Raw genomic sequence first — 16,121 nt, 5'->3', positions numbered from 1 at the left:
TTTGCATTTAACGCCTATATTATAACAATATTCTTTAAATGCTAGAATCCCAATCCAAGGAGATACTCCCAGTATGAGATAAATCAGGGGGAAAGCAGATGTCAATGAGTGATTATTAACTCAGTAACCAATGAGTTAATGAGTTAATATGAAAGCATATGAACGGAGTGATTATCACAAGGAATTACCTATAGTACACGTACACACACACACACACACACACACACATACACACACACACCTCTGTCTCTCTCTCAGAAAGTACCGTATCTGGTTCAGTTTTGTATTCTCAGGATGAAATGGTGAAATGGCACCTAGTAGATTCTCAGTGAATGATGATATAACAAGGATGTTGATATAATCAGTGTGATATAGCAAGGATTTTAAGTTCAAAAGATTTGCATCCCTGATTTTCCACTTACGGAATGTGCAACATTAAACAATTTTTGACGACAGACCAATTAATTGTGCCAAGGCTACTTTTAACACAATGCCCATATATTGGTTCTTGCCCAAAAACATCTTTAAGTTGCTGTCTTACACTTTGGAGTTCCAAGCCTCTGTTCATGCTGCCTACTCCCTATTCATATATCTCTCCTGTCAACTTATATCCAACTTTCAAGAATCATCTTCCCTTATAAATTAAAAACACACTGATCATTAATTATTGACTTCTCACAATACTTACATTTTCACATGACTATACAATTTCCTAACTGCTACCCAAATAAGAATTTTAGTTCCTATGATTTTCCAGAGTTCAATAGAACCATATTGCTAGGAAGATAGTACATGCTTTCATTAAAAACTTCCTCTATGAACAGAACAGGAGGGGGAGAATAACCTACAATAAAAAAAGGGAAAATAATTCCTCATTGAATTAACCGCATTGTTTCATGTATATAGATGCATAACCGCATTTTATAGATGTGTGTTTCTGTTTTTAGAAATACAACTATTGTCTATAGGGGGAATGGAGTTGATTTTATTTTTTCTTTGCTTTGTTTTTGTTTGTTTGTTTTTGGTCCACTGGGACAATGGAAGTCAGAGAGGATCTTAGTAATTTCCTATACCTGAAAAAAAATCTGGCTATCTAGATTTTCTGAAATTGTCTAGACTGTGGTCCATGTGGAAGAATTTATTACCATTCTCTAACAAATAGAAGAATGGATAATGACTCTCTTTAGGGTTGAGAAACAAGTTTCTATCCAGAGTCTGACCTACTTCAATAAATTCAGCTGACACTGGCTATGAAATTAGTACTTAAGTTTTTAAAACTGCTAAAGTGCCCTTAAAGCAACCCAGAAGGACAGCGCAACTGTACCTATGGGAGCTTCACTTGGGAAGGACAAAAAGGATTCCTTCCACTGTGATTAATTCTACAAATTCATTTACATGAGATTCAGAATTACATAAAGAAAACACACTAATGTAGATTTACAAACCTTCAATTTTGTCTCATTCTCAGGAAAATAAGCTTAAGCACCACTTAAATATTCATTTTAGTAAGGCTCAACTATTCAGAATTATGTTAGAATTTAAAAAGCACGTAATTTCTTTGAAAACAATACATACTACTTGCCTTTACATTTAAACATTCTAAGAGAAGTGAATTTGGCTAAAATTTTCAAGAATAAAATCCCCCTTTTATATGATATCCATAAGAAGAAACATTACAAATAGTAACAGGTAACCTGAGAGAAACTAACCAACTAAATACAACAGTCATACTTTAATAATAAATATGTTACAAAAAATGATTCTCTATGACTTTCTCCTCCTAAACAGCGAACACAGCTTAGAAAAAAAAAAGATTATTAAAATTGGTTCAAGTGTTGCTATTTGCTCTAAAAACACTGGTAACACTTTGGATCAAATATAGAGGAACTGTGAATCTCTACAAGATTCGATAAACAATCAATACTAAAATCAGAATTTGTCTCTTCCCCATGGCTTGTTTAAAAGCAACAAACAATGTTTATTCAATATTCTTAGATCTATAAAAACTAATTACATAAGCAGCACTTTTATGTAAGAGGTATATATGTAAGGGGTATAAATTTTAGAAAAATTTAAAATATAATATACATAAGGAGTTTACCTGTCCAATATATGCATTTCCAAAGAAGAAATAATGGATCAATACAGAGCAAGCTCACCTGAGCTTCCTCATTCTTGTGCTTCCTAATCACAATCTTCAAACAAAAATAAAACAAAAAGCTAACTAAAATAAGAATGTTAAAAACAAATTATAACCAAAAAAAGCATTTGAATTCATAGAGATAAAAAATCTTACTGGAATCACAGATGTTATATTTATTCATTAATTCTCTCGGCCTCCCATGATACAGAAGTTCTTCACGTGTGAATGCTAAGTGTTATATTCTTTATGAGTTGAGAATTCTGACAGAATCACTACCTACAAAAGATGTCTACAAATATTCTAACATATAATAACAATGCTTTTCTTATATAGTAATCCAAAAGTAATCTTGTTCTGTTGACTTTCTTATGGGACCATTTAAGAGTGTAGATGCTAAAATCTTAAATATTATTAAGCCAAATCTAGCAATATATTTAATAAATAAACAAATAAATAACACTGGTTTCCTCTGCTATCCAAAAGCAAATCATTCCTATGAAAACTTTCCAAAGCTAAAATGGCATAAAGTGAATAGTATCACCCACTTTGCTTTTACAAAAGACCTACATTAGTATAGTAAACGGCTTTTTTTTGTAAAAGCAAAAATCTTCAGGTTTCTTTCAGATAGTGAAAACAGGTACTAATGTACAAATAGGGTTATTCTAGGAATGCAAGGTTGACTCAATGCTAGAAAGAACAAAAACATACTCAATTGTGAATTAAAAGTTAAAATTAGAAACAAGATAAAGATGCCTGAATCATTACTTCTATTCAACATTGAAATAGGTCCTAGCAATAAACAGACAAGAAAGAAACATTAAAAGTGTAAGCAGTAGAAAGGAAGAAATAAAAATATCATTAGTCCCAGACCATTTGTTTTTTTTTACACAGAAAATCAAAAAGACCCTTCAGATATGTTGTTAGAATTATAAGAGTTTAGAAAGGTTGCCAAATAGAAAAAATGAGCCACATTTTTATACCCCAACAACAAGCATTTAGAAAAAGCAAATTTTAAAAAGATACCATCCACAATGGTAGGGAAAAAAATATTTAAGATACCTAGGAATACATCTAAGAACGGATGTGTAAGACTTTTATGTAGAAAATTATAAAATTCTGTTAAAAAGACATTGAAGAAGACTTAAATAAATGGAAAAACACACCATCTTAACTAGTGAACTAGAAGCCCCACTGTGTTAATGATTGCCAATTCCCCCCAAAGGGAATCAACAGTACTGAAGAATGTCTAATTCCAATCAAAATCCCAACAAGGTTTTTCACTGGACTTTGACAATCTGGTTTTTTAAAAAGACATATATGTGTATATTAGTTTTCTATTGCTGTATTAACAATTAATACAAACTTAGCAGCTTCAGACAACATTCTTTTATAATCTCACAGTCTGTAGTCCAGAAGTCTGGGTGGGCTTAGCTGTAATAGGTTCTCTGTGCAGGGGATCACAGGGCCAAAATAAGGTATCAGCCAGTCTGGACTCTTATCTGGAGGGACAGGGAAACAATCCATTTCCAAGCTCATTCAGGCTATTGGCACAATTCAGTTCCTTTCAGCTACAGGTACAAGGTTTCTTTGATGACTGTCAGCTAGGGGCTACTCTCTGCAACTAGAGGCCACTCGTGTTCCTTCTCACATGGCCCTCTCCATTGTCAAACCAGCAACACTGTCAAGTCCTTATGCTACTGTGTCCAATTTCTAAGCCCACACTGAACCTCAGAGGTAGAACAAAGCAAGGGCAAGAGATGAACTAGAAAATATTTATGCCAATTCCTGGAGCAAATTTTATCAAGGTCATCCATGCTAAGCCTTTCTAATATTGAGGCAGTTCCCAAGTGGGAAGGTTCCAGTTACTCTGCACCCTTCACAACATTTGGTAACGTTAAACTTTTGAATTTGCACCAGGCTGGAATGTGTGAAATGATATTTCATTGTAGTTTTAATTTGAATTTCCTTCATTGCTAACTTCATTTAACTAGAATTTCATTCTAAAATGAAGAATTTCATTTCTAAAAGATTGAGCATATTTTTTGTGTTTATTGACCATCTGTATTTCCTTTTCTGTGACATTTGCTTAATCATTTGTATAATTCTATTGGGTTTTTTCTTATGTATTCTATATTTTGTTGTGTGTTTTTTTTTTCCTTATGTGTTTTGTATACTCTGGAAGCTAACCTTTGTACAAGTTGCAAATATCTTCTAGTTTATGACCTATTTTTTCACACATTAAGGTGTCTTTTGATGAACAGGAGTTGTTGATTTTTGATTTTTTAGGTTTTTGATGTTTTTATTTTTTAATTTTTAAATTACAGTTTACATTCAATATTATATTAGCTCCAGGTATACAGCACAGTGATTTATATAACTTACAAAGTGATCCCGATAATTCTAGTACCCACCTGGCATCATACACAGTTATTACAATATCATTGACTATATTCCCTATGCTATTCCCTATGCTTGTTTTAAGGTAATGAAATTTATCAGTCTTTTTCCTTTATGATTTGTGCTTTTTATATCTTAAGAAATCCTTCCCTACTCCTAGAAAAATATCACAGATAAATATCAAAGATATTTTCCTAAAATTTTCTTCTAAAAAATTTAAAGATTTATCTTTCCTATTTAAGTCCTTATCGCCTCAGAATTGAATTTTGTGTGTAACATGTGAGATAGAGTTCCACTTAAAAATTTTTTTCTTATGGATAATTAGTTGTTTTACTTCATTTATTGCATGAATCTGCATTACCAGCTCTGTCTATACTGGGTTTTCACATATGCATGCGTCTGTTTCTGCTCCATTTTGAACCACTGGTTCGATACTGCCATGGTTTATTACTATAATTTTACATTAAGTCTTGATATGTTGTGAGGCATGTCCTCCCACTGGTAGTTCCGCTTTGGGAGTGTCTTAACTATTTTGGGCTCTTACACAAATGCATTCTGTTAGAATTAGATGTGTTTAGATGTATTTTCTTGACCACACCAATGAAGTCTGAAATTCTTCTGATCTGTTCAGAAAACTGTAAACTATTACGAAAAGCAAACAAACAAAAACTATTCAAAGGAATATTTACCTATCTTTTAAACAGTAAACATGTGTTACCTGAATAAGAGTTAAGAGAAACTGTCCACCGTACTGTTAGTCCTATTAAGACCACAGTTGTCATCAAGTACCACTTCTCCATGTTTCTTCTTCAAGTTTAGGGAGGGGAAAAAACAGGACCAGTGCCGGAATACTTTTAACACCCAGTCACTTCTTTTCTTGATCAGAGAATGTTATCGATTCTTTGGAATTAGGAGTTTGAGAGGATTTTAAGTGATGCTTCGTTTCCAAGCAGTTAAATACTGATTTTTAGGTCTATGAAGAAGTGGCCTGGAGGGGGGAAAAAAAGATACCAAGATTTAGCTGAGCATAGTACCTATAACAACAAACCCACTAAACCAAGTAGAAAGATAGAAAGGGGTTAGTTTTAAGTTCTTTACTCTAGTCCTCTCTAGTCCTCTAGTTGGAAAATACACCTTGAGAGGTAGATCTCCCTATTAAATGGGACTCAGGATATCTAAAAATAGAAAAAGGATCTGCTCTAACAAGGGAATGTATCTGAAGAAAAACAGAGGTATATAGATAGTAGAACAGTCAATTCTACCTAGAGCATGTTCACCCACAGGTAAAAATAAGACCAGAAGGTAAACAAAGGGGTGATTTATCTTTGGTACAAAGAGAAAGAGGAATTTTATCTTTCTATTTAGTTTGAGAAAGTTTTCCACTAATGTAATTGATGTAGTTTGATTTTTTTGTCTTTTCTTCCACAATATACTTGCATCAACCTTCCATCTTAAAGAATGAACCTTTTTGCAAGATTCAATAAGAATAACCCCAACTTTTAAGAGAAAATACAAGAAGGAACAAAATTCAATTAACCAGTTACATGTTTCATTTTTTTTCACATTTTCCCTTGGGTTGAGGAGTTTAAAAGTATAAAGCTTTGAAGAATTCTAGGCCATTTTTACATTATATTTTAAGTATATTCAGAAAAATAAAATTAGTAAGTCAACTGAAAAATTTAGAGGGAATCTGGCAAATTACACCTATTGGGCAAAAATTATTTTCTTATTTAAAATAAAAATAGCAAAGGCCAACTTGAAAACTAATAAAGTCTAGCATCACAATCAGGTAAAATGACACAAAGTATTTAACCAGGCTATGTAACTTTATTATTCAAATTTGGATTATATAAATTCCCTCTTTCCTCCTTCCTACTGCATCCACCTTTGATCATTTTATTGTTCACTAGAAGTTCTATTACAGAGGCAAAGAGGAAAAATTAAAATTAAATCACTTTCTGACGTTGAGTCTGGGTTTGACAAGGTTATAAGCCATTATAAACTATTCAAATTCTCAAAGTCTAACTTGAAAAGCCCCTTTTATCAACATGCTGTACTATATATTGCAAAATGGCAAAATAACACTCTACTTTCTGCTGAGACATCATGTTTAAAATTAATTTCACAAATGCTAATCCCTGGATTTAAAAATATAACTTAACCAATATTGTCTTGGAAATTTAAATCACTTACATGACCAAGTTAATTATCCACAGTTCCAGATAATCATATTTAAGTACTTCCCCAGGAACCTTAAGTAACAAAAACAAACTACCAATTACACTTAATAATCATGATGCACTTAAAAAGAACATAATGCTTAACTAATATCATGCTGATCAAGTTTAAGTGGTAAAAGGGATAGCTAACTGATGGATTAAATAATCATATCCAAAAAGATACGGACAACATCTATGATGAACCAAATCTAACTCCAGAAATCCTGACAGGGATAAATTCAAAGTCCTGCACTTAAACGTGAAAAAACAAACCAAAAACTGAACTATGTGTGTACTGATAGGGGGTCAGTAGATAACAGATGATAATCGTTAGTACTGTATGGACCCAGCACTGATAACTAATGTTACAGGTATTTTGATTATTAGGAACATTTCTCTAACAATTTAGAGCTTTCCAAAAATAAAATGAGCTTCATGAGAAAGGAGTTCCTCTTTAACAGTTTCAACAGAAGCTGAGTGACTGCTTGACAAGAATCGTTTTATAGAGTGTAGAACACATAACTAACTTATAAAGTGCCTATTAAATGTGATTTTGGAAGCATATTATGTGCCTGAGTATAAGTCCTGACAATTCAAAAGAAGATTTGGTCTCCCAACTGGTTAACGTTTCCCCTAATTCCCTGTAGTTGCCCAGTATTGCAACTTTTATCGGGCTTCTTTGATGAGTAAAACGGAGAGGCCTTCCCCTTCCCAACCTCCACAAGTGGCTCACGTTAGAAACTAAAGGACATCAAAAACATCTCTTCCTGACATCTATTAAATTTAGAATAAAATCCAAAAATCCCCAACCATAAGACCCTCTGATCTGACCCTGCCTATCTCTCCAATTTCATCTCCTCCCACTTTCCCACAAGTTCTTACCCCTCTTCCTAGGAACTGTCAGGTTCATTCATACCTCAGTTCCTTTCCACTTCTATTCCCTCTGCTTGGAATGCTCTTAACACAGTTCATTAGCCAATCTTTCATCCTCCGTATTATATATATTTCAAGTCATCCTCTCAGAAAGATCATCCCTGACCAGCCTACTATGGTTTCTGTCTCTTACTGTAACACTTCTTTAATTTTCTTCCTAATTCTTTTCACTAATCAGAAATTATATGTATTCTTTGGTGCAATCTCACAAACAAGTATAATGGAGCAAGTATAATGGAGCAATCTCACAAACAATTTTAAGTAAGAAAAGCTAGACACCAAAGAATACATGTGGTTCCATTTATGAAAGTCTCATAAATAGGCAAAACTAATCTATGGTAGTAGAAATCAGGAGATTACCTTTGGGGAGGACAGAGGGGATGGCGATTGAGAGAGGTCTCCAGGGCAAGCCTTCTGAAAAGGTGCTGTGAATACTGTTTCTTGATTTGAGTGGTGGATAAAAGATGTGTTTATGCTAAATCAACAGGTTACAACTTATGATTTGTGTGAAGTATTATACTGTACATGTTCTATTCCAATAAAAAAGTATAAAAGGAAATTACATTTATTTGTGAACGAGACTATAAATAAGCTCCGTGCAAGCAGGCATCCTGCTGTCTTAGCTGTTACTTTGTTCTCTGCACGTAGGAAACATGCTGACAGCTAAGTATTCATAAAGTACCGACCAAGCCGACTTCCCATGGTTTGACCTAGGATTTTCAACTTTACGATGATGCAAAAGCGATACGAATTCAGTAGAAACCATAGTTCGAATTTTGATCTTTTCCTAGGCTAGTCACGTGTGATTGTCCTGCTGCTGGACAGTGGTACCAGCCAGCCCACAGCCCTGTCGGTCACAGAATCACAAGGGTAAACAAACAAGCCAGACTCGACAGTGCACTGTTGCCAGCGTTCTTTTGGATATTGTGTTTTCACATCCCATCCTGTCTACAAAATGCCTGTCTCTTGCTTCTGGTGAGAGGAAGGGGAAGGCAATGACTCTTGAGATGAAACTCAAGTCATTGCCCAATTAATTGCAGGATAATGTAAGTGTTCTGAGCACGTTTAAGGTAGACTACGCCACTCTATGATGTTGGGTAGGTTAGGCGTATTACACGCATTTTCCACTTAGGATATTTTCACCTGAGAATGGGTTTTATCTGGATGTATAACCGCATCCCAAGTCGGTGAGCATCGGTGTATACTGAATGGAGATCTCCGTGTGTGAAGAGGGATGGTACCTCATTTTACCAAATCCTTTGTGATTAAAGATATTATGTAAGACTTTTTAACCTATCTCTTCTCCTTGAACAGTAAAAAGGGTTATTACTTTCTCCATCTGTAAAGCCAAATACAGTAACTTTCTAACCCATCGATTGGGCCAGCAAGTTGCCAGTTTTCCGTCCTACTTCTCCCTCGGGGTGCGATTCAGCAAAAGAAAAGTCGGCCGTCCACTTCCCAGGGCGTTAATTTGTTCCTTTTAGTCCGAAAGGTCCTTCCCCCAAGGTGGACACAATATCCGGGGAGTGCTGCTGTCCCAGCTGAGCACGTCTTGCAAAAGGGACCTCTCCTGACCTTTCTCCCCACGTTCTCCAGCAGGCCAGACCCTCAGGATCGCAGGAACAGGGTAACAAGTCGCTCCTGCCAAAGGGCCCCACCACCACCGCCGCCGCCACCGCGTCCCGCACCCGACCCCCAAGCGAGCCTGCAGGCTGGACTGCGGAGGCCTCGAGGCCGCCCTAGGAGTGATCCCGATCGGGGGAGCCCATTCACCAGCTGCGCGCAGGCTCGGAAGTGCCCGGCCCCTCCCCACCCTGGCGGAGCGGTCCCGAACCCCAGCACCGCGGGCCTCTTACCCCGCGGCCTGCAGCACATTAAGATTCGCGCCGGCAGCGGGTCCCAGAAAGGCGCCTGCGCGCGCGCCCACGCGGCAGAGCGCCCCCTCCCGCCCCGTCTTCCGCCTTCCGCCTTCGCACGCTCGCGCGCCGCCCGCGAGCCCGGCGCGGGAGCGAGCCCGTCGAGCGTGAGGAGAGGGGCGGGGAGAGCGCAGAGAGGAGGCGGCCGACTCGGGAGGCGTGGCCGGAGCGGCTGGAACCCGAGAGGCCTCCGGCCCGGGTTAGGCTTGGGGCAGGTGGAAAGCCCCTTGCTCTTCTTTCCTGGGATCGTGGCCAAGGCCTGAGCTGCTGCCTAGTCTACAAATTCCTGCCAGGGGCGCGTCCTGGCTCGCGGCACAGAGTGGAGAGCCCTTGGCTGGTTCCCACCACCAGGCAGTAGGTCTTCCTCTGGGCCTGTGCCCTCAAGGAGTCAAAAAGGCAACATGCTTCCCTTTCTTCAAGCGACATGCCTGCGCAGAAGAGTGTATTAAGCCTAAGAAGTCAGTTCATGTAAGAAACGTTGTCGAACGTCTGACATTTTTGAGAGCCCGTGGGTTATGCAGAAGAGCAGCCATAGCCGCTACACGTTCCCCACCAGGCAGCTTGGATCACCTAGTCCCAAACCGGCCAAAAATCACTACATTCCCTCCTGTGTTCAGGGAATGCTCTCCTTCCTACCTTCTAAATCCTGCCATTCTGTATAAGCCCACTCCTCTAATTTATAATCCATAAGTTTCAGCAAAACTTTGGCTATAGTTTTATACTAAGGGGTTCTGAACTCTCTGGATCTTGGTTTCTTCATCTGTGAAATGATTGAACGGGGCTAGGTAAACTTCCAGATCTAAAATTTTACTCTACTATATTTTAAAAAAAACCTTGGTACTGGAAACGTGGAGAAATACGGCCAAGTCCCTGCCCTCAAGAAATTTAATTCTTACTGGGAAGACGTTTTCATGCATAAAAGGAATAGAAGGGAGCACACGCTAAATGCAGATTGTTGGTATATGCGTTAAGCACTAGAGGATTTCGGAGAATAGGATTCACTGTGAACTAAAATCTCTCAGGAAATGCTGTCCCTGGAGGAGTCAGCTGAGCTTTGAAGGAAAGCCTGGACTTACATAAACCAAGAGTATGGGAATAGGACTGTAGACAAAGGAAATGGTTCAAGCCCCACTTGCGGCAGCTGAAAAGTGCAGAACACTTCCTCCAGTTTAGATGGTGGGTGATGAAGCTGGAAAGGAATAATTGTGGAGAACCTTGAATACCAGGCTCTGGTGTTTGGAATTTACTTAATGATTAGTAAGGGGCCATTAAATGACTTTTAACAAGTGTATAGTACAGTGTTAGAGAAAATTTAAAGAGATGATAATAGATAAGATGAATCAGAGGAGGAGGTAGAAATCATTATAGTCCTTGCATGGTTAGATAAGGGCCTGGACTGCGACGGTAATCATGGAACTGGAACAAAAGAGATCAGTGCAAGAAGAATGTGTAAGTCTTGGTGACATGCTAGATATGTAGAAAAAGTGGAACAAAAGAGGGAAAAATCAAGGACAGCTCCCGACATTTCAAGTCTGACTTACTAGGTCTGAAAATTCTAGGGAAGCCTAGAAGGGAAGTTGGCTTAGAGGGGAAAATGATTCATTGTATTGAGTTCGAGGTGACATCAAGACAACAAAGTGGTACTATTCAGGTGCCAGTTATGAATCAGAGCCTAAGAAAGAAGTGGGACTGAAAGAGATATGAAAGTCTTTCATTTGGCTGAAGAATGAGGGAGAGAGTACAATAGGAAAATAGACAACCATACTTGAGTAAACACATATTTAAGGCCAAAAGGAAAAGAGCAAGTTGATCAAGGATGTTACATGGTTGCAATCATAGGAGGATTTCCATTTCTATTGCAAGATCATACATATTAAGCATTTTGTGAACAAGACCCGTGTTTGGCAAACCAAAAATCATGTTTTATTGAATCAAATTGGCTCTGTCAATTGCAAGAAGCATCATTATTTTATGTACCACTAAGAAAGAAAACAATGTTACCACTTAAATTAGTTATGAACACATATAATTTCAGAAACATTAATATGTGAGAAAATATACATCTTCAAATGGCGAAAGTTGGTATCCATCTCTCCCTTCCGGCACAGTATTAAGAACAAAGTTGGTGCTTAAAATGTTCATTGAATAGATAATAGAAGGGACTTCAATGCCTCTAACCAATACTTGAACTGCTCCCACCACTGCATCTACATACTTACTCCTGCTTTTTCCTTTAAGTCGGTTTTCTCACCTCTGAACATCTAGTGCCTATGCATAACACTCAGTAAGTGCATTTTGATTGAGGTCGTTAGGATGGTCTCTAATCTAATATGACTCATATCCTTATAAGAAGAGGAAATTTGTACACAGACCTGCCCATACACAGAGGAAAGACCATATGAAGAAAACACGGAGAAGACAGCCATCTTCAAGCCAAGAAGAGAGGTCGCAGAAGAAACTAACCTTGTTGACACCTTGATCTCGGACTTCTAGCCTCCACATATGTGAGAAGATAAATGTCTGTTGTTTAAGCCACTTCGTCTGTGGCGTTTTGCATGGCAACCCTAACAAATATACACCTTATCAAAAGTACCTTACTGTCAATACTCAATGTGCTAGGCAAACTTCTTCACACAAATCATGCTTTCATAGTCGTTTCTACTCCCTCTCCTAGTTCACTTCCACCCACCAGGAAAACAAGCCCTTTTCTATATAAGGCCAAGGACGTCTCTGAATCTAGGTGAAAACCATTTATCTGATCATAGCTGTTCTTTGAAATAGACTCCTTTTTCCTGTCTGTACGTCTTCCTCAACTGATCCTTGTATGTCATTTTCCATTCTTCTGAAATCTCCAAGTTTCATCATACCTTTGCCCCAGAAAATAAGTCCACCTAAGTAGCATAGCGTTAGAGGTAACCTCCACATTTACAAGTTCCAATATAGCCATTCGCAAAATAGTAGTCTCTTTTATATACTAAAAGTCTTTCATATCCAATTCACTTGATCCTCACAATAACTCTGAGAGAATGGTAGAGGAGGTATTGTTATCTCCTTCTGACATACAAGAAAACTTGAGAATGTTTTCCAAAGCATGTTCCACAGAACTCTCACAATAACTTTGAGACAATGGTAGAGGAGGTATTGTTATCTCCTTCTGACATACAAGAAATAACTTCTGACATACCAGGGGAATAACTACTGTATATACAAAGGGAACCAAAAAAATGTATACACATTTTAAGAAAGGAAAAAACTGTATTAAAATTGTACTACTCAATATATACCGATAACAAAAGATGAATACATGTGTATATTCATGTATAACATTGTTTTGTATACATTGTTTTGGCATCATGTGTATACATTGTTTTGGCATCTCCAGTAATACATCTGAGGACAGTCTCTTGATGCAGAGACAAATAAATTTGAAAACAATGGGTTATACAAATCTAAAAAGGATTCTTTACTCCAGGTCTTCTCAAAGCCTTTTATTTGTTTTATACATCATAATTCTCCAAGAGAATACAGTTGACCCTTGAACAACGTGGGTTTGAATTGTGCAGGTTCACTTACAAATATGTACGGATTTTTTTTTCAATAAATACCCATACTGTTTTCAATCTGTGGTTGGGAGTTCATGGATGCAGAGGGCCTTCTGTATTCTACGCCATTTTATATAGAAGACTTGAGCATGCTGGGATTTGGGGTATGGGAGGCGGGGAGCTGGAACCAATCCCCCAGGGAAACTGAGAGACAACTAAGTTTTTAGGGAGTCAAAAGTTATGTGCAGATTTTCGCCTGTCTGGAGGTCGGTCCCCTAACCCCAATGTGGTTCAAGGGTCACCTGCATAGAATTTTTTGGCTTATTTATCCATGAAATCTTATCCTCACAACACACCCCACTTCCCATTGTACAGTGTGGTCCATGAAACACACTATTAGAAATGCTGGGGGAGTTGTGGGCTTGGGTGCAGACATGGCCAAGTCCAAGAACCACACCACGCATAACCAGTCCCGAAAATGGCACAGAAACGGCATCAAGAAACCCCGATCACAAAGATACGAATCTCTCAAGGGGGTGGACCCCAAGTTCCTGAGGAACATGCGCTTTGCCAAGAAGCATAACAAGAAGGGCCTGAAGAAGATGCAGGCCAACAACGCCAAGGCCTTGAGTGCACGGGCTGAGGCCATCAAGGCCCTCGGAAAGCCCAAGGAGGTCAAGTCCAAGATCCCAAAGGGCGGCAGCCGCAAGCTCAGTCGACTTGCCTACATTGCCCACCCCAAGCTTGGGAAACATGCTCGAGCCCGCATCGCCAAGGGTCTCAGGCTCTGCCGGCCAAAAGCCAAGGGCAAGGCTCAAACCAAGGCCCCAGCTGGTCCTACAGCTGCAGCTCCGCCTCCAGCTCAGGCCCCGGCTCCCAAAGGTGCCCAGGCTGCCACGAAGGCTCCAGAGTAGAGGCCTCTGTCTGCCCATGGAGGACGGAGAGACTGGGGAACCCTGGGCTGCTGTCTGCGTGGGGCTAGTGTCCTCCTGTGTTACCTGGACCAATAAAGCTGAGGCAGGATCTGGCAAAAAAAAAAAAAAGAAAGAAAGAAATGCTGGTTTGAAACATTGTATAATTTCTCTAAGAGATACAGCAAATGTCAGAACTATGATTAAACACAGACGTTACTTACTTTCATTCATTTTCAGTTATATATAAAAGCTCAAAAGTGCAGAAATTGCACATACAAGAAATACAAAACATTGACATGACTGTTCTTAGTATGACTACGAATTTTGAAAAGTAGGTTAATTATAAAAACAAAATCAAATGGAGAAAATAAATCCCTAAACATCAGAAATAAAGAGAAACAAAATGACTTAAATGTGTATCCAGTTGGTGGCTCAAGGTACAGAGAATAACTATTCCAAGTAACTTTAAAAGAGTGATTTGATGGTAGATTCCTAATGCAGTATACCCTAAGAAAAAAGATCTGTTAAACAAAAACAAAATAATAGTAATCATAGTGTTGGTATTAAGATTACTGTTGTTGAGCGCAAGGCTCATAATACCAGCATAGGCCAGGGAGCTGTATTACACAACTACACTGAGAAACAACAGCTTGAACTGGAGGGGGCGAGGGGGTGAGGGAGAGGCGGAAGAAGGGGGGGAATGGAAGCAGTTAAAAAAAAAACTAGTGTTGTCGGTCTAAGACTACTGTATGTGTAAAGTGGGATAAAGAAAATGAAGATTTATGTGATATTCAAATTTTGTCATACCTTTTGATACCAGGATTCTTGGTGTGGGGAAAATGAGTTAAAGGTGTAAGATAGAAGTTAAGTATCAGTATGAACTCATGATTTATTTTATTGAATCATTAAATGGAAGGGAGTGAGGAAAGGGGGAGGGAGGGAAAGAGGGAGAGAGAGAGGAAAACAAGGAAGGAAGGAAGGAAGGAAGGAAGGAAGGAAGGAAGGAAGGAAGGAAGGAAGGAAGGAAGGAAGGAAGGAAGGAAAGAAGGAAGAAAGGAATGAACGAAGGAAGGAAAGAAGGAAGGGAATAGAAAGAAAACATATTTTAGCTCTTTACTGAAAGAACTAAAAACAAAGACCAACTCAATAACAATAAGCATCCTTAGCACACAGACTGTGGTCTTGAAATACCATTCTTATTAAAAGGAACAAAGGATGCTTGTAGAAATAGCTAATTACAGGTTTGGAAAAGAAACACACACAAAAAAATGTGGAACATTGTGTCATATCAGATATCAAGGAAACTATCAAAGACTACTAGAATCAATGTCAAAACAACTCAGGAGCCAACTTGAAGTGACTCCCGCTGGCCATTAATGGGACACATTGAGCATAAGTAAGCGTATTAACTACCGTGGATTGAAACATCAAATGTAAATTGTAGGATTGTCTGTTGTGTTCTCCACTCGCTCATTAAGGTACTTTCAAAAAAAAGAAAGGTCATCAATGGAGGAAGCTAGTAAACCATTCATTATTTTGAAAATTGGTAAATAAAGAAAAAGAATCAAGCGATTATTCTGCCTTTGTTATATAAATTATTCCACTGGGTGGACAAATATAGTTGATATGGGATTCTCTTTATAGAGTATTTCAGCTACCCTTCCCTTCTCTCTCCCCCTCATCTTTCCTCTTTCCTTTACCTTTCCTCTCCCTCTCTTTGACACACACACACACACACACACACACACACAGAGAGTTGTCCTTATTTCAAACCACCAAACAACCTTATAGATGAGATAAATTGCTTTTGGGACTTCAGCAACTAACCTCATATTTGAATGGGACCAAAGTGAAATCAACCTAAACTGCATTGTTACCTGCTGTGATTCTGAGTGGAATCACTGAGTAGAGTGATTTAAATTTCTGTTTTGCTTAAATGGAGCTAATCAAGTTAATTTATAATTACCTATGGATATACTCATGTATTCAACAAATATTTATGGAATACATTGCCTGCCCTAAAGAAGTTCATAGACCAATATTATATACAGCCAAGG

The 16,121-nt window shown here is 38.2% G+C and overlaps 2 protein-coding genes across 4 annotated transcripts in view; one reads left to right on the top strand and one right to left on the bottom strand.

The window, feature by feature from the left end:
• ALG6 (ALG6 alpha-1,3-glucosyltransferase) overlaps positions 1-9,675 on the bottom strand; it is a 43,848-nt gene extending 34,173 nt beyond the window's left edge. For 2 of the 3 annotated variants that reach the window (XM_033115646.1, XM_033115648.1), the window contains exons 1-2: positions 9,549-9,675; positions 5,259-5,528 (exon numbers count right to left, since the gene is read on the bottom strand). In XM_033115646.1, coding sequence (XP_032971537.1) covers positions 5,259-5,340 — 82 coding nt within the window. In that variant the 5' untranslated portion in view covers positions 5,341-5,528; positions 9,549-9,675. Of the gene's footprint in view, positions 1-5,258; positions 5,529-6,733; positions 6,793-9,548 lie in introns of all 3 variants that reach the window. The other variant, XM_033115647.1, reaches the window with a different exon arrangement.
• Positions 9,676-13,569: 3,894 nt separating this feature from the next.
• LOC117027377 (60S ribosomal protein L29-like) lies at positions 13,570-14,079 on the top strand. The gene has a single exon (XM_033115051.1). It carries the CDS (start codon positions 13,585-13,587, stop codon positions 14,062-14,064), a length of 480 nt encoding a protein of 159 aa, XP_032970942.1. The 5' UTR covers positions 13,570-13,584; the 3' UTR covers positions 14,065-14,079.
• Positions 14,080-16,121: the final 2,042 nt, after the last annotated feature.

The sequence above is a fragment of the Rhinolophus ferrumequinum genome, chromosome 9 (genome assembly GCF_004115265.2).
Source record: "Rhinolophus ferrumequinum isolate MPI-CBG mRhiFer1 chromosome 9, mRhiFer1_v1.p, whole genome shotgun sequence".
Taxonomy (NCBI): domain Eukaryota; kingdom Metazoa; phylum Chordata; class Mammalia; order Chiroptera; family Rhinolophidae; genus Rhinolophus; species Rhinolophus ferrumequinum.
This window is presented reverse-complemented; position numbering and strand designations above follow the sequence as displayed.

Coding starts and splice junctions, on each gene's coding strand:
- LOC117027377 (XM_033115051.1), top strand. CDS start 13,585: ATGGCCAAGTCCAAGAACCACACCACGCATAACCAGTCCCGAAAATGG.